Genomic DNA, 26798 nt, shown 5'->3' with positions numbered 1-26798 from the left:
CATACAACCAACAAGGGGTTAATAGCCACAGTATATAAAGAACTCACCCAGTAAAATCAAAATTGCCACCTAATTTAATAAATGAGCAGCAAATCTAAACAGACAATTTTCCAAAGAAGATATGTAGGCCAACAGATACGTGAAAAAATTTTCATCATGACTTCCAATAAGGGAAATGCAAATCAAAATCACAATGAAATATCTCACAACTATAAGAATGGCATATATCAAAAAGACTTCTCACAAGTGTTGGAGAGGATGCACAGAGTACAATTCTGAGGTTAACACAATGTTGGTGGGAACATAAATTGGCACAGTCATATTGGAAAGCACTCTGGACTTACCTTTAAAAAACTACAGATGGAAATGCCATATGATCAAGCAATTCCACTTTTGTATATCTATCCAAAGAACACAAAATCAACTCAGAAAAATGATATGGTCTACAATGTTTATCATGGCATTATTTACAATAGCCAAGGTATAGAAGCAACCTAAGTGCCCGGTGGTAGAGGCCTGGATAAAGAAGATGTATAAACACACATGAATACTCTTCAGCTAGGAGGAAAGATGAAATGCTGCCATTTACAGCAAAGTGGAGAGAACCCAAGGGGATTATCTAAGCTCAAATATGCCAGAAAGATAAATATTGGACCAGTTCATAAAGAGGATAAATACGAGGAAATAAAGCGTTGAGCAGCTAGAACGAAATAATTATAAGCGAGCAGACATTGACTTCTGACCCAACTGAGGTATTTGAGGTTAGGAGGAAGAGGGGAAAGAGAAGGATCAAAAGGGTAAAAGAGATGGTGGGGGGAGGGAAGTACCTAGTACTTATTTGACAGCAATAAGGAGACGCTGGGTAAAAAAGAATATGGCCAATTTTATCAATTCTGAGGTCCTGAGTTAAAGTTTTCCTCAGTGGTATTTCACAGAATGGAAGATTACTCATTACTACCCTTACTGTGTGTCAGACACTATTCTTGTGCTTTGAAAATATTAATATAATTCTTACAATCCTGTATCATAGATACTAGCATCCCCATTTTACAGATGAGGAAAATGAAGTGTAAATTATTTGCCCAAGTCATATTGCCAGGAAAAGAGAGCCAGAGTTTGGACACAGACACTCTCCAAATCACATGTCCTTTCCCTGAACACTATAGTTCCTGACGATATAGGAAGCAGGATGAGAAGAATCATTACTTCCACATCACATCGAGAGAGAGAGAGAGAGAGAGAGAACAGACAGACAAGACAGACACTAACTCCCTGGATTTTAGCTGAGAAAGATTTGTGCTCAGAGTCACTTCCTCCAGGTCTGCGCGTTCCTCCAACAGCTCCTGGAAAGTTACAGAGATATGCCTGAGGTTTGGGGGTGTACCCCTGTGGGTGTTCTCTCTCTCATACACACACACACACATACACACATACACACAAGGATGCCTGAACCTCGCCCTGTGCTCTTAGAGAAAATGAAACACAGGCTTTCCCACACAACGCAGTTTGGAAAAAGAAGGGCCGTCAACATTCTACCCCTTTCCTCTCTGCCAATGAGCAGCAGAAATGGTTCCAATATAAAGAAAGTATTTCCGATTTTTTCCTCTCCCCCATCTGAGTTGAATTTCCCCTCACTTCGGAGCTGCCTGACCCCAGTAGCTGCAGGATGCTGCATTTGCAAGCTGCAGTTCTATTGGCTGAAGCCAGCTGGCAGGGATGTTGGGGCGTTGTCAGCCTCTTCAGAAGGAGTTGGGGTGTGAATCAGGAGGCAGCAGCTTGCTGACCTAGCAGCTTTGCCCAAGGTGGGTCCTGACTGGAAAGTGGAGGTAGAGGTGGCCTGTACTTTTACTCCAAAAGGACAATCTTAAAAAATGCTAACTCTGCTTGCATTCCACAAGGATGAGTCTTGTTTATTCCAAGGCACAGCTGTAACTGCCAAAAGACTAATTCATTTTCCGGAGAGACTGAACCAGGACTCAAGGGGGCCATATTCTCACCCCTCAGACAGCCCTTTCTGGCCCTCCCTTGTGCAGACTGAGAGGAGCTGAGCTCAGCCAAGCCAAAACCCTGAGGCTGAGACTGAAAACCCAAGCAGCCGACAGTCCAGGCCTCTGAACATCTCTGCCAGGGGCTGCTGCCAAGAGGACAGGCGTGAGCATGATCTTACCAGCAGGTAGGTCCTGGCCTTAACAGGACGACTAGCCCTCTCCCAACTACCCTGTGCTTTAGAAGCAAGCAACCCACCTCCCCACCTCCTAGCACCCATAGGAAGTTGCCACGAGCAGCCCCTCACAAGGTTCCTTGGTTTCAAATCTTCAATCTTCTCTTTCCTCTTGTCATATTCCTCCCCAACCCACGACTATATTGACCAGGTCTTTCACTTTCTGTATTGTGATGCTTTGATAGCTGGGGTGACTGCCCCTCCCAAGTTAACCAATTCCTAGCAATAGAAAACAGCTCACCCCCAAGGGCACCTTTCAAATGGCAGCCAACCAACCCACTTTAATGAACCAACCTGATCTGAGAGTTCGCTTACCCTACCGGTCTCCTCTCTGGCTCTCACACTGCAGGCCACTAGCCCCCTGCCCTAGTGCTCCCAGAGCCAGAGAGCAGCCAACTGGAGGCAACCCCTATGCCCACAGCCCTCTGAAATGATTCAAACTAGCCAATCCTGAACCTGCTTGTCTTGCATGAAGGTGCTTGCCCTCAATCTCCCCTCTTCCTCCTCACCCACCACAGTGCTTCCCAATGTGTCCCCCCCACACACACCCACGGGTAGTATGCCCCCTCCTTCCGGGATCTGTGAATATAACAAACTACCTTTTGCCTCCTGATCTGTCCATTGTCACACCAAAATGCTAAGAATACCTGGACTTTTAAACAATGAGCTCAGGCCTCATCTCCCACCAACCTCACCAGTTGACTCCCTCATTGCCAAATCTAATGGATACATGTTAGTCCTTACTTGACTCCACTGACCACTTCCACCCTCAAGGTGCCCACTTCTGTGGCGTGGCCCTCTCGTGGTACTCCTGTCCCTTCAGTGCCCCTGCTCACTCTCTGTGCTGCCGCTTCTCTCCTAAATATCGGTGCTCCCTGTTGTCCTGTCCTGGGCTCTGCTTTCTCCCCGGGTGCTCGTCACCACCTACTCGCCAAAACCTACCGGGTATCTTCCCTTTGCCCAGACTTCACTCCCAGACTCCAGCCTGGACCCCTGTACATGCATGTCCCCCAGGAAACTCAAGCTCAACCTGGCCAACACTGAACTCATGGTCTTTTGCCCCAAAGCTGCCTCCTCTCTTCTCATCCCTCAGAGCAGCCACACCAGAAATGGGGGAATTCTTACAACACCTCACCAAACACATCTAGCCCATGTGCTGTGAATTCTGTGCCCTGGGTCTCTCTCCTTGTCCCAACACTTCTATTGCCCTCCGCTGCTGTGCCCTTTCAGGGGCTCATCCCCTCAGCTGAACTGCTGTGCTCCCGGGTGTTCTGTGTCCAATTGCACACCACTGCCCCAGCTCCACTCCTTTCTCCAAATTGCAAGTTTCATCACACTTCTCTTCTGCATAGAGCTTTCCACAGCTCCCCATTGCCTTCTGGGTAAAGTTTAAACTCATTGGCCTGTAAGTCCAGTCTTTTGTGATCTGGTTCCTTCTCTCTCTTGGCCATGTCACAGGCACCACCCCTCCTCCCTCTCCTTGCAGAAACCACATGGAAACTGAAGATGTGAGTTCTCCAGACACACTTCCTGCCTCCATGCCTTTGCTTGGGAAATGCCCACTAGTGGGAATCCCCTTCTTCATCCAGAAAACAACCACTGCTTTTCCCAAAACCCTCCTTTAAATTCCCTGTTTTTTGCCTCCTAGGCAGCACCTACAATGCCTGATTTTTATTTCTTTTTACTGAGAATTGACTTTGTGTCAGGATCTGCAGGTGCTGGAGTCAGAGAATTAAAGAAGCCAGACCTGGACCCTGACCTTGAGGAAGTGTCTATCACCCCACCCTGTCCCCCAGAAGCTGCCTTTGCCACCTCACCTCCACTTGAACATACTATAAGGATAGGGAACCACCAGGCAGGAAAGGGTCCACGTGACCCTCTGTTCATTCCCACACTGCCCCCAGAGTGGTCTTTCTAAAGAATAGATCTATCTCACCATTAGGCCCTTTCTGTAGACATTGGATGATTCCCATAATCCTATCCAAACAGACAGGAATTCCCCCACTGGTTCTTCCCCATTTCTTCTACCCCCTCTGAAGACTCCCTGCCTTCAATAAGCCCAAGCTAGATGTGGATTTTTCCCACGTCCACTTGCCTTAATTTGTGTTTTTCCTCATGCCATTTGTTATCTATTGCTGTGTAATAAAACAGCCCAAGTAGTAATTAAAGGCAACAATTCCATGAGTCAGCAGTGTGGTCAGGGATCAGCTGGGACAGCTCATCCGTGCTCCATATGGAGGTGACTGGGCTCATTCATGCCCATGACAGATGGGCTGGGGACTGGGTGATCTTAAAGGACTCACTCAGTGTCTGGCAATTGGGCGGGGCTGACATCTGGGACATTTCAGTTCAGGTCTCTCCACATGGCCAGCTCAGGCTTCCTCACAGGGTCAGATTCCAAAAAGCAAACCCCAGTGGGTAAGCATTTATGACTCTGCTTGCATCTCATTTGCTGAAGCCCCATCGGCAAAAGAATCAATGTGGAAGAGGCATAACTTGGGGGGATGGGGCTATTAATAGAGTGACAACCACAGTCTGCCCTCTCTCCCTAATGACATACAGCCTTCCCAAAACACCTAATGCAGAATCCAATCCTGACTCCAGGCTCAACGTCCATGAATTCATCATAATGCTGGCCTGGGATATTTGAGTCTCATTGGGTACAATTCCTCAGATGTGACTCCTCTCAAGCCAGCAACCTGTGAACTAAAAAAAAAAAAAACGTTTCTGCCCTCCAGATGCCTAGCATACAATGGAGAAGCAGAACAGAATAAGCTCAATAAATGCTCCAATTAGAAGGAAGAGAAATAGGCATGTAGCATTCACTGATTCAAAGCAATTCTGAAATCCAGCCAAGCATTGTTTGCAGGTCCCCACTCTGGAGGCAGGGAACTTTATCTGTGTAGAGACCAGTTCTCCTTGACTTCTGGTTACACCCTCCAGGCTCTTGGTTCTCCCCTCTCAGAGGTCTTTTTTCCCATAGGAAAAGGCCCCTGTGAGTGTAGAACAACTTGCTGCCTGTAAAAAGTTGTGGTTCTGGAGGTCTGTTTTCATTCTAAACTGTTTCAGTCACTTTTTTTATATTCTGTCAATGTAATACTACATAAACTCGTATGGGTTTTCTATGATTATTATTAGGTTCACTTCATGCACCAAACACTACATGCATAATGAATTTCAAGAAGACTAACTCAACTATCGGACAACATTGGTAATATTCTTAGAAACGCTTTTAACTCAGAAGCTCGACTAGGCACTACCTTAAGTCATCCTAGGTCTTAACAAAGTTCCATAGACATACCCTTGATTTAATCTTTACTTTAGACTGGTTCTTAATTTTAGAGTCTGTTGCCTGCTGGAGAGACTGGAATCAGAATTATTTTCTTTTCTAATCTAGACAGACCCTTATTTAGGCCAACTCTCCTAATACCTTATCCTGTCAGCTAAAAGCACCCATATAAACGTGCAACATTTTATCTCTAGATCTCCTTAGCCAAAACCACAAATTCTCTAGACTCATAATCTATCTTTTGAGTTACCACAAGCAACATTATAGCTAATTGTTTCTTCTCTGTTTAACAGAGGTACAGCCTCCAGGCAGTCACATCACTACTCTTCCAGCCGTCCCTAACAATTCCTTCATAGTTCCTCCAGCCTACACAACAGACTCCCTGCTGCTTCCAAAACTTTCACCCACCACCCAGCCCAAAGTCAATGTATCAAGCATCTGTTGTTACAAAGCAGATGTCAAAAACAACCACCATTTTATTAAGCTCATGGATGAATTCCGGGAACTGGGAGTCAGACTTGTCTCTGTCCCACAATTTCTCTGGCCCATTCAGATAACCAAAATATATTTCTCATATATATTTGGTCATCATCCATATTTCAACATCTCACACAGATAGGGGAACAACTCTAGCACCTTGCTGTTGGGACTCTGGAAGCTTCCTTTAGTAAATAAGGAATATGAAATGTCTGGAGCCTAGCTAAGATAACTGAAGGTTAAGTTCACCTGGGACTGCCTACCAAAGTGCTACAGAATGTCTTTCCATGTTAGCAGCTTCCTTATGGTAGCCTTACTGCAGTCAGAATCTGCAATGACAGCTCTAAGAGTGAGTGTTCCACTCAAAGCGTAGTAAAAGCTACAGAGCCTTTAAGACCTATATTCAAACTGTTACATATGCATCTCCATGAAAGGGGAAGAACATCACAGTGAATGGACACCCTTTTCCCTGCCCCCACTTACACCCAAGTACCTTAGTGCACAAGTACCAGCAGACCATGAACCTGACTTCCTTCCTGGGAAGAAGCAAGGTGTGGATATATGGGATGGAGGAGGAAGAGGAAACACATGGAGGGAAGAGATGTGGAAGAGACACACAAGAAGCTGCTCCTGGGACTTTCACACTTTTGGCAGAGACAGTGGCAGCCCTTATCTTGCCATCATGGTGGATTATGTGGTACATTTTGAATTTCAGGTATCTTCTTTTGTCTCAGCAATCTGGGACCTGCCCAATCCCTTTCTTGTGGTTCCCCACCAGAAGGTATCTTAGATTTGTGGCAAACTCTGGCTCCATCTGCCCCACTTCAGGTTGAGCCTGTTTGGGCATTTGCCCATGAGGGGATAGGTTATTTTTGGGATTTTATTGGGAATCTATTATTTGAACTCTCTCTCCCTCTCTACACTAATTCTATTAAATATTTTTCACACCAAGTGTCTGATTTCTGATTTCTTTGCTTTTGTGTATGTGGATGATCAGACCCTCTTTTAGCATATTCACTCCTTAACAGTTTGGGGTCTCTGGGTGCCCTGAAGTCAAATGCTTATAAAAGATCTTTTCTGCCATAAGCTGTTGTTTGCTGCAGTTACAGAGCCACTGAAGCTTAAAAGGGCTAGACTTCACTTCATGATAAAGGTATAGCAAAGCATTTGTATCCAGGCAATAGAATCACAATAGTAGGCTTGTCTGGAATAATCCATTCCATTCTATGTGGTGTCACTTAGAATTATACATGTTCTGGTGATCACAAGGCCAGCTGGGAGGTGACTGATCCCAAATGGTGGTTGATGTAACTGGGACACTTCAGTTCTCCACATGGGTAGCTCAAACCTCCTCACTTGGTGACAATATTCCAAAAAGGCAAGACCCAACACACAAACATCATCAAGCTTCTGTTTGTATCACATTTGCTGATGGCAAGCTGGCTAAAGCAAGCCATGGGGCCAAGTCCAGCATCAGTGTGGAAGAGAATCATACCAGGGCATGAATAATAAGCTGTATAACTCAGTGAAGGCCACTAATGTAATATAAATGCAATTTATTATAATATTAATATAGTCTACCATACTTGGGCAACTCCCATTCTTTAAAGGCTGGATTCATGCTTAACCTCCTCCAAGAAGTTCTCTGACAGACGAGATCATTATTTGCTCCCCCTTTGGACTCCACAATACTCTCTATACATGTCTAACTATGTACTTATCCTACAGCTTTCTAATTATATGTCATTTGCTCCCCTGTTAGACCAGCCTTTAAAGGCAAAGACTGTGTTCTATTGATCTTTGTACTCTCAGTCTCTGCTCTTGTGCCTATGACAATAATGTCTTTTATTTGATTAAACATCCATGAATAAAGTTTTAAAAATAAATGTTGAAACTATATCTCTGAAAGCACCACTGGTGCTTTCTCCTCTTGCTCTCTGCCCCCATTCTGAGGTAAGTTTTATATTTTGTCATGCTCTCCAAACAAACATGCAGTTTTTTAGGGAGTGACCTCACTCTCAGAGCTCACCTCAATTAGAAAACAGGAGAAGCAGCAGAGTATAGAACAGTGATACCAAGAGTTTTGAATTTCTTAGATTAGTCACATTTCCAAAGAAGTTTAAGGACAGATGAAAGGTTACCAATTTTGTTTGCCAAGTAAGGACATTAAAAACTCACAGACCATCTACCACCACAATGTCACAAAGGCAGAAAGGTATAGCCTTAGACCGAAAGCATAGACCTTCCCAAGTAAGGGCAGGTAGATACATGGCATAAGGTCTCAATAAGCCCAAAATGAGAGCCAATAGTGTGTGAAGTTTTGGTAGCTGATAAAATTGGGAGGGGCGCTTATTAAAATAAAAAACAAAGTTTAATTGAGTAAATTTTAAAGATTTTATTGGTTTTACTCAATGATTCATGCATTGGGTATCCTCCAACCTAGCAGATAGGACAATTCTATAGAGCTGAACAAAATGAAAGATGTTTAAAAACAGCAAGAATGTTATACTAGCATGTGGTGAAGTTGTTGTAGCAAGCCCACTTTCCTTTAGAGGATGATAGAGGCCTATCAGGCAGACGATCTCCCCAGTGCTCACAGGTGGCTGCTGATTGGCCTAAAATTCCATTGCGGGGGAGGCCAAACATGTAATTAAGTCTTGCTTAGGGACATAGGACTTAGTCTAAGTGACCCCATTTTGGAGTCTGTTGTCTTGTTTTTAATAGTAACAACTTTATTTTCCCACATATCAGCTTCTGTTGATAATTTCAACTAGCCAACCAACTGTCCTTATAATGGTACATTATTGTGATTCCTCATGTATATTTCGTCATCATCCACAGATCTGTTTCACAGGTCCCCAAATCCTTGGAATTTCTTAAGTGTTGAGAGAGATAAAGGCGGCTTTTGTTCCATGAATGAAGTGACTTTGGAAGTACCTAAGGATGTGGGCTGGGTGTCAGGGAAACCAGCCATGTGATTAGAGGGTTACACCTTCCAGTCCTACCCCCTGACCTCCAGGGGAGGGAAAGAGGCTGGAGATTGATTTCTATTGCCCATGATCTAATCAATCATGCCTAAGTAATGACATCTCCATAAAAATCAGGAGCACAGCATCCAGGTTGGTGAACACATGGCGATTTGAGGAGACTGATACACCTGGAGAGTAAAGGAAGCTCCTGCCCTTTCTCCATACCTTGCCCCACGCAATTCTTCCAAGTGAAGAGGTGGTCAGAGCAGGGTAGCCATCTGACAGCTATGTTCAGAATCTCCCATGTGGTCCTTGTCTTATTTCCCCATGGATTGGCGCAGACTGCCTTGAAGTAATCTGAAGATCCACTCTGGGGGCAGTGGAGAGCACTACACATGGAGACAGATCTGGGATGCAGCCAGTCCTTTGACAACTCATTACCCTCCTTAGGCCTCAGTTTCCAGCTCTAAAATGATGGCTAGCTTCTGCCACCTCTGTGGTTCTCTTAAAACCACAAGGTGAAATGAGTGATTCTGAAGCATGACCAGCTTGTTGTCCCATAGGAATATGCATTTAGAGTTTCTTTCGAGCAAGTGGAGATGATAGGAGGAGAAAGATCCAAGGCACCAACAGGGCAGCCAATCTGTCAAGAAATCTTGCTTACGTGGATTCCTCGAAACCCTTCCTGCTGTCAGCACTCTGATTGGTCCCATCAGTAAATGGGAATTTTTAAATCTCCCCCTAGTCACCCCATGTTCCAGCTCAGGCCCCACATCGGCTCATTTGAGCCACTACCTCCATCCAGCCAGAGACCTTGTTTTAACAGACACTCCAGTGCCGCACGCTCCAGAGTCCACACGTCCCTCCCTTCCTGAGGTAAGGTGCTTGGGGACCCAGAAAGTAGGCCAGGTCCTTTTAACCTTATAAAATAGCACAGTGATGCTTTCCATGCAGCTGCACACAGAGACTGAGGGGGAAGCAAAGGCTCTAGGATCTCTCCCAGAGTTCAGGTATCCTCTGTTCTTAACTAAGAACCCTCTGGAAACCCCATGGACTGCAAAAAAAAAAAAAGAAGAATCATCTCCATCCCTTTCTGTGTGCCTAAGTATGTGACAGAAAGAAGAGAGAGTGAAGGAGAAGAAGGGTTAGGACTGAAGACAAGCAAATGTTCTGAAAGGAAAGATCCCTGAGCTGAGAATCAGAAGCCATTTGGCAGGAAGGAGCACACTGCATGGAGAGACTAGGAGGAGCCAGCATGGCTGAAACGCAGCAGGAGATAAATGGGAACAATGAAGAGATGGCAGAAGTCAGCAGCCAGGACATCAGAGCCTTAAAAATTACCCTATGGACATTGAGAAGCCAGGTTACCTGGTGTATGAAAAGGGATGGTCTGACCAAACAGTCCCAGGCCCTGGGGAGGGGAAGCGGGGAGGGCACTGTGAAAAGTGCTGACTCAGGCAGCTCAACTGCTAGAGCAGGGAGATCCCAGGTGGACAGCAGCAGCTACATTTTTCCTAAGTGCTCAGAAGCTTCTGTTGTTTACCAGAATGAATGGTCCTGGACTCGACCACTCTTGGGTCTCGGTCCACTTAGAAAGTTCCTCACTTCGGGCCTCCCCGGTGGCGCAGCGGGTGAGCGCTGGGTTGCGAAGCTGCCCGCAGCCTCTGCAGCACCGGTTCTATCCCCGGCTGCTCCCCGGCCACCAGAGGAGGGTCCCACATGGAGCGCAGACCTCTCCTGCCGCCCGCTGCTCCCCTCAGCAGTGTACTTCGGTCCTTCTGCCTGCTCTGCTCCCCGCTCTGGCTCTGGTGAATTCTCTCACCCTCCCGCGCTTCTGACTGTATCCAGTGCTTGTATAAATAAATAAAAATAAAATCTTTAAAAAAAAAAAGAAAGTTCCTCACTTCAGTGTAGGGAGGCCACCTAATCTCCAAGGCAGAGAGAGGAGGGTGAATCTTCCACTTGCCAGCCCAGGGGTGGCTTCCAACAGTGACAAGACAGTAATGGAAACTGCAGAAAAGGTGCCAGGGCTGACTTCGATGAAGAAATAGGAGAATGGGCAGGCAGATGACAGCAGGGAGGCCAGCCCACAGGAAGTCCCAGCCAGAATTCACAAAGAGGCCACAAGAATGCAGATCAATCAAGCAAACCTTTGTTCAAAACATTCACCTCATGAGCGGGGGAAGTTCGCCCACGCCAGACCCCCTCTGGCCTGCAGTCCAAGCCCAGAGGGGGAGCAGGAACCCACCGCCGAGGCAGACCAGGCGCACAGGGGAGTGTGTCCCCACATCAGCATTTTAGAACAGGGACCTTTCTCCAGTAAAATCTGCTTGAAACTGACAGATGACTCCTGGAGGAACCAGAGGGGAGCAGAGAAGCTCACCCAAGATGCCGGCCAGTCCCAACTACACAGTGTCCCAACGCATACGGCAAATTAGAAAACAGACAGTAGGGAGGAGAAGAACCACACGCAACCTAGCTACTCCCCAGGGAAAAAGCACACCACAAAAAGAAAACCAGGCCCCAGATTGCAACGACAGTAACTTGGAAGAACATCTGAGCCTTCCAGAAAGAGAATTTAAAATTGCCGTGATTAAAAAACTGACAGAAGTCATAAAGGAAAACAATGATAAGGGAAAAATAATCAACGATCAGAAGAATGAAATTGAGTCCCTAAAGAGGGAAGTAAAAGAAATGCAGGAGATCAAAGAATTAATGGAAGAACTAAAGAATTCTGGGAAAAGCAATGAAAGCAGAATAGATGAAATGGAAGAACGAATAAGTTCTCTTGAAGACACAGAAATAAAAAGAACCAAAACAGAAAAGGAAAGAGAAGTACGAAGGAAAAAGAACGAAGAAAGACTACGGGAACTATCTGACTCCATGAGGAAAGGAAATATAAGAGTTATAGGAATACCAGAAGGAGAGGAGAGAGAAGTAGGAACAGAGAAAATTTTCAAAGAGATAATTGAAGAGAACTTCCCAAATGTGAAGAAGGAGCTGAAAATTGATATACAAGAAGCAAGAAGAACACCAAACTTCCACGACGAAAGGAAAAATACAGCAAGACACATAATAGTAAAGCTCCCAAGAATCCAGGACAAGGAAAAAATAATGAAGCTGGCAAGAGGGAAGAAACAGATAACATTCAAAGGAAAGCCAATCAGGCTGACATCAGACTTCTCCGAAGAAACACTACGGGCAAGGAGAGAGTGGAGAGACACAGTCAACAGACTCCAAGAAAACAGATGCCAACCAAGAATACTCTATCCCGCAAAGCTCTCCTTCCTCTTTGAAGAAAGAATATGGACCTTCTCAGACAAACAGAAACTCCGGAATTTCATTACAACTAAACCCCACTCCAAAAAATACTACAAGGAGTCCTAAAGCCAGAACCTCAGAGGGATGAATAACAATGAAAGAAGGCCAAAAAAAAAAAAAGGTTATTAAAAGAATAAATAAATAAAATCAAAGGAAAGACAAACACAATGGCAAATACAGATGTTAACATATCAATATTAACTCTAAATGTAAATGGACTAAACTCTTCAATAAAAAGACACAGAGTTGCAGCCTGGATTAAGAAACAAAATCCAACCTTTTGCTGTCTCCAGGAAACACATTTAGCTACAAAAGATAAAAATAGGCTCAAAGTTAAAGGATGGAAAACAATCCTACAAGCAAATGGACCAAAAAAGAAAGCAGGAACAGCTATACTTATATCAGATAAAACAGATTTCAAACTCAAAAAGATAAAAAGAGACCCCAATGGTCACTACATTATGATCAAGGGGACAATACTTCAAGAAGAAATAACACTCATTAACATATACTCACCAAACGAAGGAGCACCAAAATATATCAGACAACTGTTGTCCTCTCTGAAAACAGACATCAGAGAAAACACATATGTAGTGGGAGACTTCAACACACCACTATCAACAATGGATAGATCAACAAGACAAAAATAAGTAAAGAAACCAAGCTCTAAATAAGGACCTAGAGCAATTGGGCTTAACAGACATCTATAGAACACTAAACCCCAAAAAAACGGAGTACACATTTTTCTCAAGCGCACACGGATCATTCTCCAGGATCGATCACATACTGGGGCACAAGACAAACATCAACAGATACACCAAGATTGAAATCATATCAACCATCTTTTCTGACCATGAAGGCATCAAACTAGAAATAAACCATAAAAAGAAGGCAAGGAACTTTCCTACCTCATGGAGATTAAAAACCACACTACTGGAAGACCACTGGACTAATGAGGAGATCAAAGAAGAAATTAAAAAATTTTTTGAATTGAACAAGGAGGACACCAATATCCTAAATGTATGGGATGCAGCAAAAGCAGTAATAAGAGGAAAATATATAGCAATAGAAGCTCACATCAAGAAACAAGAAAGAACTCAAAGAAACAACCTAATCTCGAAGCTCAAAGATCTAGAAAAAGAACAACAAAAAAAACCCAAAACCAGTAGAAGAAAAGAAATAATAAAACCAAAGCAGAAATAAATGAAATTGAAACTAAAAAAACAATCCAAAAGATCAATGAACCAAGAGCTGGTTCTTTGAAAAACAATAAAATAGACAAACCCCTAGCCAGGCTCACAAAGGAAAAAAGGGAGAAAGCACAAATAAACAGGATCATCAATGAAAGAGGAGAAATCACAACGGACACAGCAGAAATCAAAAGAATAATCAGTAACTACTATGAACAGTTATATGGAAACAAGTTTAACAATCTAGAGGAGATGGACAAATTCCTACAACTCTACAATCACCCAAAGCTAGATAAAGAAGAAATAGAACACCTAAACAGACCAATTACAAGCAGCAAAATTGAAATGGTAATCAAAAACCTCCCCAAAAACAAAAGCCCAGGACCTGATGGATTTACAAATGAATTCTACCAAACATTCAGAGACGAATTAGTGCCTATCCTTCACAAACTCTTCCAAAAAATTGAGAAGGAAGGGACAATACCAAACACGTTCTATGAAGCCAACATTACACTAATACCAAAACCGAACAAGGACAACACAAAAAAGGAAAACTACAGGCCAATCTCCCTAATGAACACTGATGCAAAAATCCTCAATAAAATTTTAGCTATCAGAATCCAACAATGTATCCATAAGATAATTCACCACGACCAAGTAGGATTCATTCCAGGGACACAAGGATGGTTTAACATCCGAAAATCAATCAACGTTATCCAACACATCAACAAAGAAATATAAAAACCATATGATAATATCAATAGATGCTGAGAAAGCTTTCGACAAAGTGCAACACCCATTCATGATAAAAGCCCTTGAAATTCTTGCGATACAAGGAACATACCTCAACATCATAAAGGCCATCTATGACAAGCCAACAGCCAGTATAATTCTCAATGGTGAAAAGCTGAAAGCAATTCCATTAAGATCTGGAACAAGACAAGGATGCCCACTCTCACCACTGCTTTTCAATATAATACTGGAAGTCCTAGCCAGAGCAATAAGACAAGAGAAAGACATGCAAGGAATCCAAATAGGAAAAGAAGAAGTCAAACTATCACTATTTGCAGATGATATGATAATATACATAGAGAACCCCAAAAACTCCACAGAAATAATTCAACTCATCAGTCAGTTCAGTAAAGTGGCAGGATACAAAATCAACACGCAAAAGTCAGTAGCCTTCCTATACACAAACAATAAATCTGAAGAAGAAGAAATCAAAAAAACCATCCCTTTTGTTATTGAAACAAAAAAAATCAAATATTTGGGAATAAATCTAACAAAAGAGGTAAAGGACCTATACAAAGAAAACTATAAAACACTGTTAAAAGAAATAGAAGAAGACACAAAGAAATGGAAAGACATCCCTGCTCATGGATTAGAAGAATAAACATTATTAAAATGGCCATCCTTCCAAAAGCAATATACAGATTCAATGCTATTCCAATCAAAATTTCAATGTCATTATTCAAAGAAATAGAACAATTATTGATGAAATTCATATGGAATCACAAAAACCCCGAATAGCCAAAGCTCTCCTGAAAAAAAAAGAAGGGAATGGAGGCATCACACTCCCAGACTTCAAACTATACTACAAAGCCATAATCATCAAAACTGCATGGTATTGGAACAAGAACAGACACGCAGACCAATGGAATTGAATAGAAAATCCAGAAATAAACCCACAGATTTATGGTCAGCTAATATTTGACAAAGGAGCAAAGAATATGCAATGGAGCAAAGAAAGTTTGTTCAATAAATGGTGCTGGGAAAACTGGGTCACTACATGCAAAAGAATGAAGCTTGACTACTACCTCACACCATACACAAAAACCAACTCAAAATAGATTAAAGAACTAGACATAAGACCTGAAACTATAAAATACATAGAAGGAAATATAGGCGAAACACTACGGGATATGCACATCAAAGACATCTTTACAGACACATCACCCAAAGCAGTGATAGTGAAGGCAAAGATGAACAGCTGGGACTACATCAAATTAAAGAGCTTCTGCACAGCAAAAGAGACAATAACAAAAACAAAGAGAAATCCCACCAACTGGGAGAACATTTTTGCATCCAACACTAATGATAAAGGACTGATCACAAAAATCTGCAAAGAGCTGAGGAGACTCAACAACAACAAAGAAAATAATCCAGTCAAAAAATGGGCAGAAGAGCTAAAAAGAAACTTCTCTGAAGAGGAAATGCAAATGGCCAACAGGCATATGAAAAAATGTTCAACATCACTTGTCATCAGGGAAATGCAAATCAAAACTACCATGAGATACCATCTTACACCAGTGAGAATGGCACATATTAAAAAAACTAGCAACAACAAATGTTGGCGAGGGTGTGGAGAAAAAGGAACTCTTCTGCACTGTTGGTGGGAGTGCAAACTGGTCCAACCACTATGGAAAGCTGTGTGGAGATTTCTGGACCTACTAAACATAGAACTTCCATATGATCCAGCAATTCCACTCCCCTAGGTATTTACCCAAAAGACACAGAAACATCAATTCCAAAGAGCACCTGCACCCCTATGTTTACAGCAGCACTGTTTACAATAGCTAAGCTTTGGAAACAACCCAAATGCCCAAAAATAGATGACTGGATCAAGAAGATGTGGTACATATATACCATGGAATATTACTCAGCATTCAAAAAAGATAAACACATGCAATTTGCAGCAACATGGATGGCGCTGGAAGGGATCATGCTCAGCGAAATAAGCCAAAAAGAAAAAGAAAAATACCGGATGGTCTCACTCATAGCAGGAATCTAGAAAACTTAAATAAGGGACCAGGAAAATGAATAACTTTAAGAAAATGAAAATCAAAATCAACAAAAAACTATGAACCAGAGACACTTTTAGGGGGGCGGGGGCGGGAGGGGAGGGATTGGGGTCAGAATGGGGGGGCTGCAATTGTATGGGGAATATAACAATAAAATTTATTATTTAAAAAAAAAAAAAAAAACAAAACATTCACCTCACCTGTGGGTAGAAGAGACACGTCCTCAGCACTGACTTTAAAAGACCATGGGGTTCTCCCACTGACTGGGAGAACATTTTTGCACACAACTCTAATGATAAAGGACTGATCACAAAAATCTGCAAAGAGCTGATGAGACTCAACAAAAACAAAGAAAATAACCCAGTCAAAAAATGGGCAGAAGAGCTAAAAAGAAACTTCTCTGAAGAAGAAATGCAAATGGCCAACAGGCATATGAAAAAATGTTCAACATCACTTGTAATCAGGGAAATGCAAATCAAAACTACCATGAGATACCATCTCACACCAGTGAGAATGGCACATATTAAAAAAACTAGCAACAACAAATGTTGGCGAGGTTGTGGAGAAAAAGGAACTCTCCTGCACTGCTGGTGGGAGTGCAAACTGGTCCAACCACTATGGAGAGCTGTGTGGAGATTTCTTGACCTACTAAACATAGAGCTTCCATATGATCCAGCAATTCCACTCCTAGGTATTTACCCAAAGGACACAGAAACAGTAATTCCAAAGGGCACCTGCATCCTTATGTTTATAGCAGCACTGTTTACAATAGCTAAGCTTTGGAAACAACCCAAATGCGCAAAACTAGATGACTGGATCAAGACAACATGGTACATATATACAATGGAATATTACTCAGCAATCAAAAAAGATAAATACATGCAGTTTGCAGCAACATGGATGGAGCTAGAAGGGATCATGCTCAGCGAAATAAGTCAGAAAGAAAAAGAAAAATACCAGATGGTCTCACTCATAGCAGGAATTTAGAAAACCTAAATAAGAGACCAGGAAAAAGACTAATCAATACAAAGTAAAAATCAAAATCAACAAGCAACTATAAACCAGAGACACACTACAAGGGGGTGGGGGGGCAGGGGGGGGACACTGGGAAAGGAAGGACTAGAGTCAAAATAAGGAAGGAGGTGCAATTATATGGGGGGAATATAACCAAAATGAAAATGCATACTTTGTGCAAAGATGAAAAAAGATGTAAGAATTATATAAAATAAAATATTTATTTTTAAATTAAAAAAAGAATGTCTTCTAATAAAGAGATCAACTGAATGTTGTCAACTCAAAAAAAAAAAAAAAAAAAAAAAAGACCATGGGGTTCTGATGACATCAAATTGATGGGGCCAGGACAGGTACCCAGGGGACTAAATGCTTAGTCTCTGCTATTCCCTTCTAGTTATTCCCATCTCCTCCCCAATCCCATGGTTCCAAAATTTTCCCTCCCACTGGGCTGGGACAGAGCACTGGAGTGGCTAAGCACTGAGGACTTGGGGTTCCACCCCCAGGCCAACTGGGCAGCTCCTGAATGGGATGGGGTGTGGGATGGCCAAGCCCAGCAGACATGGTACTATGCCCAGCACAGTGCTTGGTAGAGGGCAGCACTCCTTTCCCTGGCCTGAAGATCAGGGGACCAGACAGTACTGAGGGACTGGGGTGGGGGGGGTGAGCAGAAAGGGTACATGAAATAGAACCCTCCAGTAGTCTGCCCTGCAGAGGTGTGCCAGCCCAGGAGCTGAGGGCCCCAAAGCAGAAACTCCTGAAGGTCTGGGTGTTCTATGGTAGACAAAGAGGCGCGCCCAGCTGCTTCGCGGTTGAAGGACAACTCCAACAAGGAAAAACACCCCACCACCTTCCTTTGGAGAAAGCCTGGAATACGCCAACTCCAAACCCTCTCACTGAAGGCTCCGGGGGAGCTGGGCTCCAGCTGAAGAGGAAGCAAGGAAGCCTGGATACTCCAAGGGGGCAGTGGCTGCCTCTGTCCTCTACTCCTTGGTCTCCCCACTGACTTCAGATGACTAGGTCAAAAGAAAGGGTTAAAGTCTTAAACCCAAGCAATCACAGCTGGGCTCAGGGAGGAGGTTAGTGTTCCCTGAGCTGCCCCACCCTCATCCCAGGGGTCTGAACTCTCAGTCCCAGGCCTCACGTGCCAGCTACTGGGTGAGGTTCCCCTTGGGGGGGCAGCGGGCCACTCTCCCAAACCAATACCAACCGCCGCCTGCTCCCTCTGCGCTCCTTGCCGAGCTCCCCCCTGAGCCTCTGATTGGCTGAGCCCCTGGGCCCCTCCCCACTCTTCTTCCCCCCGCCCCCCCCAACCCCTGGTGAAAACTGCGGGCACCAGGCTGGATGCAGCATCTGGAGGCGGCAGTCATCCGAAGGAAGCTGCAACCAGAGAGGACCGGAGTCCAGGTGGGTGCTGGGTGCTGGAGTCGGGGTGAGACTCGGGCGCAGGGACAGCCCTCGGGTGAGACTCGGGCGCAGGGACAGCCCTCGGCGCCCTTGCAAGCCCTCCCATCCCAAGGGCAATGGTGGGGGCGTCCTGGGAAAGATCCGGACTGGGCCGCGCAGTGGGGAGGGGTCTGCTTCCCAGGCAAGGGCGGGAGTCAGATGCAAGTGCTGCAAGCCAAGGGCAACGCTGATCCTAGCTTTTTGGGTGAGGCGCTCCCCCACTTTCGCCCGCTGGAGGACCGTTGTCTGGGCCGGAGTGCTGGTGGGGAACCAGGGGGAAGGGCACCAAGGACAGCCATGGGTTATGTTCTCTGCCTACAGCCACCCCCAAACCCAGCTAGCAAAAGCGGAGCGGTGAAATGGTGGGGGGTGGCGGGGACCCGAGAGAAGGGAGGGCAGCAGGCTGCAGGAATCACTCTGGCCTGCGACCTCGCGCGGCTGGCAGCCGTGCGCCCTCGGAGAGGGAAACCGCAGTGCCGCGGGCGGGGACTGGGAACTAGGCGGGCAGACGGGGGAGGGGAGAACTGGAAAAGGATGGGAGAGGGGGAAGGGGACCTCAACGGGGCAGGACTAAGATTGAAATATGGAAATTGAATAAGGGTGGGGCTCGCTAACGGCTGCAGGAAAGGGAGGAAGGGCAAAGCTTCTCTGGGTTCTGGGCGCAGGAAGGAGACCCAAGGTAGTGGAAACCCAGACAGACTCGCCTGCCCAGCTGCTTTCCCGCCCCCTCCCCTGGCCTCTACCTCCCTCTCTAGCCTCAGCCCCATTTCTTCCCTTTGGAGCTACAGCTGCCGTTTCCACAACCTGGCACCCTCCTCCATAACTCAGCATCTGTCTGGGAATCAAAGCCACATGACACCACTTCTTCCCCCAACAGCACCTCCCAGTACCTCTCAGCTAGGGACAGAGGAGATGTGACTGTAGCCTCAGGCTCCCAAGGGCTCCAGTCTCACCCTGCCGCAGTGCTAAGTGCTGGGGATCCTGGACACACTTGGGTACACACCCCTCCAGCGGCCTCTCCCTGGCAAGCAACACTGGCCAGGACAGGCTAGGGGACCTGCTCCATGTTGCCTCGCCATCATGTTGGACCAGCAGAGGCTAAAAAAAACCACCACCAAAAAAGGCAAAATACATTGCCTAGATAGGAGACTACTGATGCTGGGCCGGAAAACTCCAAGTCCCGGAACAGAGGAAGCATCCTTGGTTCCTGTGCAAACAGAGCATATGAAATTGGAGATCACTATCACTTCCTATCACAAACATCCAGGAACACCCTTAGCTGTGTGCCAACTAAATCCCTCAGTCACACGCATACTAGACATCACCCCCCACCACACACAGAGTCACCTAAGAAGAGGGAGTAACCACAGTATCAGGTGGCTTTTTCCTTAATCCCCACTGCAACCTTATGGGTATTTAGAGCTCAGAGACTCATTCATTCCCTCAATATCTTGGGGGTCTCTGTGATATGCCAAGAATTGTTTGGGGCAAGTTTTCTTCTGAACAACAACAAAAAAACAAAAACAGGAAGTCTCTGAATAGGGAGTTTTAGTTCCCAGTTTTAGTTCTCAGGACAGAATTTTAGTTCTATAAGAAAAAGAGAGTGCTGGCGATGGTTTGCACAAGGTAACTATGCTTTACACTGCAGAACTGTACACTTAAAAATGGTTGATTGTAAATCTTGTGTTATGTTTAGTTTACCACAATTAGAAAAACAGAATTCCCTCCCTTCCTGAAGGGAAGAGGAAAGGGTAAAGAAAAAATCACTGATTCAAAGTCACAAGACTAGAAAGTGTTCAGTCGCCAAGCACAGATACATGCCATAAAGTGTGTTCTCCCTTCCTCTTGCTTTCCCTAAGGGGGTAAGAACCAAGTGGTGGTGTCATATTCACTGAGAAGTAGGGACTGTTTGCAATAGCAAGACATGGAAACAACCTAAATGTCCATCGATGGCTAAATGAGTGAAGTAGATTTGAGGTGTGTGTATGTGTGTGATACACCCCAGTGATGTTCCTTAACAGCAATGAAACATTCAAAACCATTAGATGGTTTTGACATGTATGAACATCAGAGAGCGTACTTACATAAACCTAGATGGCACAGCCTACCACCCACATTGGCCATATGGTATAGACTATTGGGACCAACATTTTAGTCCCCTGCCAAAAAGTCATCAAGTAACATGTGACTGTATTTGTAGTGGAATATTATTCAGCAATAAAAAAGGAAATCCTGCCATTTGCAACAATGTGGCTAAAATTTGAGAGCATTATGTTAAGTGAAATAATTCAGAGAAAGAAAATACTATATAATCTCACTTATGTGTGGCATCTAGAAAACAAACTGAACTCATAGAGAACAGATTAGTGGTTGCCAGAGGTGGAGGATGGGCAAATTGGATAAAGGTGGTCAAAAAGTAAGGGGGAAAAAAGGGATGAAGGGTAAAGACAGGGGCTTGGATCCCCACCATGCCATTATGGCATTTCCACCAGGGGCCCTAGCTCTGGCAATAAGTGTGGGCACATGTGGCCCATCTCTTGGCTGATTTGTAAACCCTGTTCCTACCCTAGATCCTGGACTGAGCACTGGACACCATGAACCCCACCATTGGCATCGTTCTTCTGCTCACAGGTACTGGGCAAGGGGCAGGGCTGGGATTCCAGACACCCTGGCTAGCTTCTCCCTTACAACTTCAGAGGGTGGAGACAGTGGAGGCACAGGATCCTCCCTCATCCCTAAATCAGCTAATCCATGTGGTGGGTCTTCTGCCTGCCTGAGGTGGGTTTTAGGAACATTTCACTAAGCCTGCCCCATACAACTGAATTGGAATCTTCAATAGAATCCAGAACCTGCATCAACTCCCGAGGATCCCCTGCCCTGGAACACTTGGTGGGACCCAGGATGAGAGCAGACGGGGAGGGAGGTTGGGGCCTGCTGAAGTTGAACTGACTCTTGGGGAACTCTGGGGTGGGGAGAGGAGCTCAGAGGGCCGGCCCTGGTGCTCTCCCTGGCCAGGCCCTTTTCTAGTGGTAATGTCGGTGGGAATTCCCCTTTCCTGCAAGACCCCCAACTTGGAGGGGGCATGGCTGGTGCCAGTTTTGCAGGTGGCCTGTGGGCAGAAGGTGACCAGCCTGACGGCCTGCCTGGTGAACCAAAGCCTTCGTCTGGACTGCCGCCATGAAAATGCAACCACCTTGCCCATCCTATACGAGTTCAGCATGACCCGGGAGACAAAGAAGCACGTGCTCTTTGGCACAATTGGGGTGCCCGAGCATGCATACCGCTCCCGAACTAACTTCACCAGCCAGCACAACATCAAGGTCCTCTACTTGAATGGCTTCACCAACAAGGATGAGGGGGTCTACACATGCGAACTCCACCTCCCTGGCCAGCCTCTCAGCATCTCCAACAGGAGTGTCTCAGTGTACAGAGGTAAGGCCAGCCCCCAACAAGGCCCCGTGGGCTGGGAGAGGCAGGCTGGGGAGGAACAAGCTAAACAGAGCATCAGGCAGACCCTTGGACTGGGCCCCTCACACCATACTCCCTCTCCCCTTCCCCCGGCTGTAGCTGGGTGCCCTGGGAACCACTGCCTCTTCTCAGGGAAGAGCTAAGGGGACAACTGATGGGCAGAGAGGTAGAGCATGATGCACCATGAGGGTGGGCAAAGCACTTGGTGTCCCCAACTCTCCTCACCGCCCCCACCCCAGAAGACAAGCATGGCACTAGCTGCCTCGCCCAGTTTTCTCATGCTGATGCTTAGTAAAGATGTCATAGGTGTTTGTTCAAGGGCTCAGCCACCTGTAAATGAGGGTGATGGTTGGTTTTATTGGATCAGGTTCCAGCTAAGACATCATGGCACCAGACTCCCCAGGGGAAATGCCCCCTTGCTCTGGGCCTATGCCTGCCTGAGTCCTGGTCCCTCTTCATTCTTACTCTACCTCCGTTCTCTCTCCTCAGACAAACTGGTCAAGTGTAAGGGCGTAAGCCTGCTGGCCCAGAACACCTCGTGGCTGCTGCTGCTCCTGCTCTCCTTGCCCCTTCTGCATGCCATGGATTTCATCTCCCTGTGACGGGCTGGGCCCATGGAGGACACAGGAAGCCACACGGCTCAGTCCAGAGATCCTACTTCTCTGAGTCAGTTGATCCCCTCCTTCAATCCTTCACACCCCTGGGAGACATGGGGGCCCTGCATTGCATGCCATTATCCACCACTCCCCCACAGCCAACCCACCGCCACCTCACACCTTCTCCGCACGCCACTGGCTGTCTTTTTGTACTCTGTTCCAGAGCTGCTTCTATGTGGTTTATTTAAGGGTTATCCTTCCTTTCTTTGGGAGTTTGTGAAAACTCCAGGGTCAGGGACCTGATGGAGAGTGAGGGCATGGGAGGGATAGTACAGTGAAGGGGTACCAGTCCTGGGGGTCATCCTTGCCCACTCGGGCCAGATAAAGGAGAGACCTAGATGAAGAGAGGGGTGGAGGTGTTTGGGCACAGCACATCCCTCAGCAGGCGGGATGGTGCTGAAGACCCAGATGTAAGGGTCCCATGAAGCATTTGTGGCCACCGTGTGAGGAGGGAACTAAGCGTCTCTGGATCATTCTCAGCCCCAGCCAAAAGCTGTCTGTCCCCTTACCACTGCAGGAGTCCCCTGGGGGCCTTGGGCCAGGGGCCCAGTCCAGTGAAAACACAGAGTCTAGTGCTAATGGAAGACTGGAGAGGGGCTAGAAGTGGGGGTCAGCACCCCTCCCTATCAGAGGAAGCTGAACACGGGAGCCTACTGTGCAGCACTAGCTCAACCAGCAGTTGAGAAGAGGGCAGAGGAAGACAAGCTCCCACCCCACCCAGGCTGTCCAGAGCTTCTAAGAGCCTTGGGAACTCACTGGAGGCAGTAAGTCAGGCTGGGTGGAGCCCCAGAGTCTCAGAGTTTGGCCAAAGTGTTTTGAGGAGAGACCCTTCCCTGCCAGCCCCAAACAGCTGGTGCCTGAGCCCTCAGAGGGTAGAGGTCCTCTACCCCACAGACCTGCCTTCTCAAGGACCTGGGGGTCCGGGGGCAGGCCACAGAGTAAGACATGTTGTGGGGCCTGCCTCGGGAGATGGCTTTTCCCAATACCCAGCTCCCCACCCAGCGGCTCTGCCCCATCCCGTGACCGCGTGTAGTGCCACACAGCTTATGGCATCTCATCAAGGAAAAAGAAAACTGCACAATAAAATCAGCCTCTGGTATCTGTCTTTCTGTATGTCTCTGCTTTGCTCCTCCGTCTCTGTCCCCAGGCCTGTCTCCCTCCCTTAGCAGGGAATCCAGGAGGTCCGACCTGCCACATCTCCCTCTCCCCCACCTCCCTCAGCCCTGTCTGCCCCCTAGGGTGTGCCACTGCATGCTGGGCTCAGAATGACTCTGACACAGACATGTTTGCCCAAATAAATGAGTGGTCCATCTCTGCTGACTCACCTCCATCGTATGGGGAGAGCCACAGGCCCTTGCTCCTGAATATGCTAATAAGCCCTGAGGTATAGGAATCTGCTTTTTCTTAGATCTGGCTGTTCTCAGAAATACCCCCTCAGCTTGCACCTGCTATAGAGGGGTGGGGGGCCTCTGAACTCCCTCCAGTTCAAAATAAAAATGTCAGACAGCACGGAGAGAACCCAGGAGCCAGAGTGCAAGCATTTCTTCTCAAATCCAGTGACTATATAAAGGACTGGACGTAAAGGACTGGAAGGTAGGGTGAGGTCCCTGATGCCCATCCCCTAAAAATCAGTGAGTACAACGTGGACAAGCTTGGCATTGGGGCCTAGAACAGGATCCCAGAGTGGTTCTGGGCTTCCATTGCTGGCAGAGTGAAGTAGCCCCAAGCCAGCCTTCCCTGCTTTGCCAGGGAATTTGGGGGAGGAGGCTGACTCATTTGGTATTTATTGCTGGCTGGGGTGATTATTTCTGAGCATTTGCTTAAAGGCCCGGGATTTAAATTCACGCCACTTGTTCCCAATCTTCCGGATACCTTCCTTGAGGCCTGTGGTGGCCCCTATAGAGACTATGCCCAAAGAGGGAAGGAGAAGCCCAAAGGGACGGGGTAGCTACTTGTGTCACCATCCATGTGGCCTGCCCATCCCATGTGGATTAGTCTGGGCTCTCCAGAAGTAGGGACCTAGAGACATAGGCCCTCTTGTTCTGCCTGGCTCAGTGCCGTGCCATGAAAATGGCAAGAGCCTTTATTGGGGAAGGCAGCTCAAATGCCACCCTCAGGGCAGAAAGAGTTAAAGCCTGAAGGTCTTTCTGGAAGGAATTGGGAAGCCAAATGTGAAGATTTAACTGCAGGAACAGCATAAGACAGGCACACAAGTGCTGCCTCCTAGGAAGCCTTTGTCATACCCTGATTTCATTCCTTGAAGACTTTAGTAGCTACACTCTCCAAGGATCCTGGGGAGGTGGTGGTGTCCACTTCTGTAACCACGCTTGGGGAGGAGCACCTGAAGCCCAGAGTGGCATTAGCTTAGGAAGTCAGAGGCTGGGAGAGGACCAGGGACAACAGAAAGGCAGGAAAGGAGAACGGACTAGAAATACCCATATGACTTAAATTCAGGACTATCAGGCCAGCCCAGAAAGACTATGCTGTGGGCTGGAGCTGTAGGCTTCCACAGCAGGCAATGACAGCACCTGTCCCTCTCTGACCTGGTGGGAGGGTCTTATGGAGGCTGCAGTACATCATAGTGGCCTGGCTAGGTCACTAGGGCAAGGGCCTGCACCGCCCACATGCCTCACACCCCAACCCATCAGCTCCTCCGTGCTCCAGACCTCTTTTCATGTTCAGCTCAACCATCTTACTCCCTACCTTAGGATGTAGAATTCTTGCTCAGTAGCAACCCCCTTCCCATACCCCTGTTTCTGAATAGGTCATCCACAGAATCAGAGGACTATATGCACAAGGTACAGTGTGTCTCCCAAAATCTAGGGAATGGCAAGGGGGTCAGCACGAGAACACCAATAAATCTCCACAGCATCCAAGAACCTGTGGAAAGCAACCTCCAGCCTCCGCAGCCTGGCGCCACACCCTGTGCATGCAGCTTTTGTGTTGTGGAGGGCACATTTGTCTTCACTTGTAAAAGAAGCAAATCCCAGGTCAAGAGTGAACTATTCCTCACAGGCCACTGAGGAAATGCTGGGGCTGGAGAAGAGTCCTGGCAAAGTGCAGGGGTCATCAACTTTCTCCTGCTCAACCCATGAACACTCAGGACAAAGGAGGGAATGTTGGCCTCAGGAGACCCAGACTCCAATTGTCCCCCAACACCTCAGAGAGGATGGTGTCCTGAGAAGACTCTGGGGAGGCATCACTGCCTGACAAAAGGAAGATGTGGGGGCAGGGAAGGTACAGACGTGGGACGTAATGTAGAGGGCAAGTTCCATGGAGGCCAAGTTTGGCTCCATGACCAGAGGTATCATTAATGGCTGGAGCTACCCAGCAGCAGAGGTGGGGGGGGGTGTCTGGCAGCAGGTGTGGTCAGTGGAGGCTCCCTTCCCCGCCCCCAACCCAGACTGCAGTAAAGCAGGTTCCTGAATAAGGTGAGAGTCTCAACTAGAGGACAGTAGTCACTCTGCCCTTCAGTGCTTCACTTGTATAATTTTTAAAATAAGATGGCTTGGCTGGAATCATTATTTTTACCCACTCTGTGCTAAAAGGTGAAAGACACAGCCCCTGGATGAAGGGTCCACAGTCCAGTAAGAAGCAAGGAATTTCAGTGCACTGATCAATGCTATGAGGCAGGGAAGCTGTGGCAGACACTGCTGGGAGTTCCCAGCAATATGATCCACAAATTAGAATGGGGACATGTAGTCCAGAACAAAGAATGAATTTGCCAGCTCCTTTGCAGCAAGATTCATTTATGTGGCTAAGTTCTGTCCAATGAAACAAAAGCACAAAATAATATATGTACTTTCTATGACGTGTTCTTAAAGGGAACATGTCTTTCTCCCCCTTTTGCCTTCATGCTGGTTGGAAGATGGCATTGATGGCTGGAACTGGTGCAGCCATTCTGGGCTATGAGATGGAAGATGTGTGTTACAACTGACAAAGCATAAAT

At 46.4% G+C, this 26798-nt stretch overlaps 1 protein-coding gene and 1 long non-coding RNA gene across 3 annotated transcripts in view; one reads left to right on the top strand and one right to left on the bottom strand.

The window, feature by feature from the left end:
• The window catches only part of LOC119240763 (uncharacterized), a 140475-nt gene that overhangs the window by 101047 nt on the left and 12630 nt on the right, over positions 1-26798 (bottom strand). The gene's annotated exons all lie outside the window — the stretch shown is intronic.
• On the top strand, positions 18596-24407 carry THY1 (Thy-1 cell surface antigen). Its single transcript, XM_037505447.2, has 4 exons — positions 18596-18686; positions 21296-21356; positions 21822-22157; positions 22683-24407. Exons 2-4 carry the CDS (start codon positions 21320-21322, stop codon positions 22793-22795), a joined length of 486 nt encoding a protein of 161 aa, XP_037361344.1. The 5' UTR covers positions 18596-18686; positions 21296-21319; the 3' UTR covers positions 22796-24407.

The sequence above is a fragment of the Talpa occidentalis genome, unplaced genomic scaffold, assembly GCF_014898055.3.
Source record: "Talpa occidentalis isolate TD23 unplaced genomic scaffold, MPIMG_talOcc4v2.1 talOcc4.12, whole genome shotgun sequence".
Classification (NCBI taxonomy): domain Eukaryota; kingdom Metazoa; phylum Chordata; class Mammalia; order Eulipotyphla; family Talpidae; genus Talpa; species Talpa occidentalis.
This window is presented reverse-complemented; position numbering and strand designations above follow the sequence as displayed.

What these genes read in the sequence shown, in the direction of transcription:
- THY1 (XM_037505447.2), top strand. Translation starts at nt 21,320, where the DNA reads ATGAACCCCACCATTGGCATCGTTCTTCTGCTCACAG. An exon ending in CATCGTTCTTCTGCTCACAG is followed by an intron (nt 21,357 to 21,821) that starts GTACTGGGCAAG and finishes GGCTGGTGCCAG; the next exon opens with TTTTGCAGGTGGCCTGTGGG. An exon ending in GAGTGTCTCAGTGTACAGAG is followed by an intron (nt 22,158 to 22,682) that starts GTAAGGCCAGCC and finishes CTCTCTCCTCAG; the next exon opens with ACAAACTGGTCAAGTGTAAG.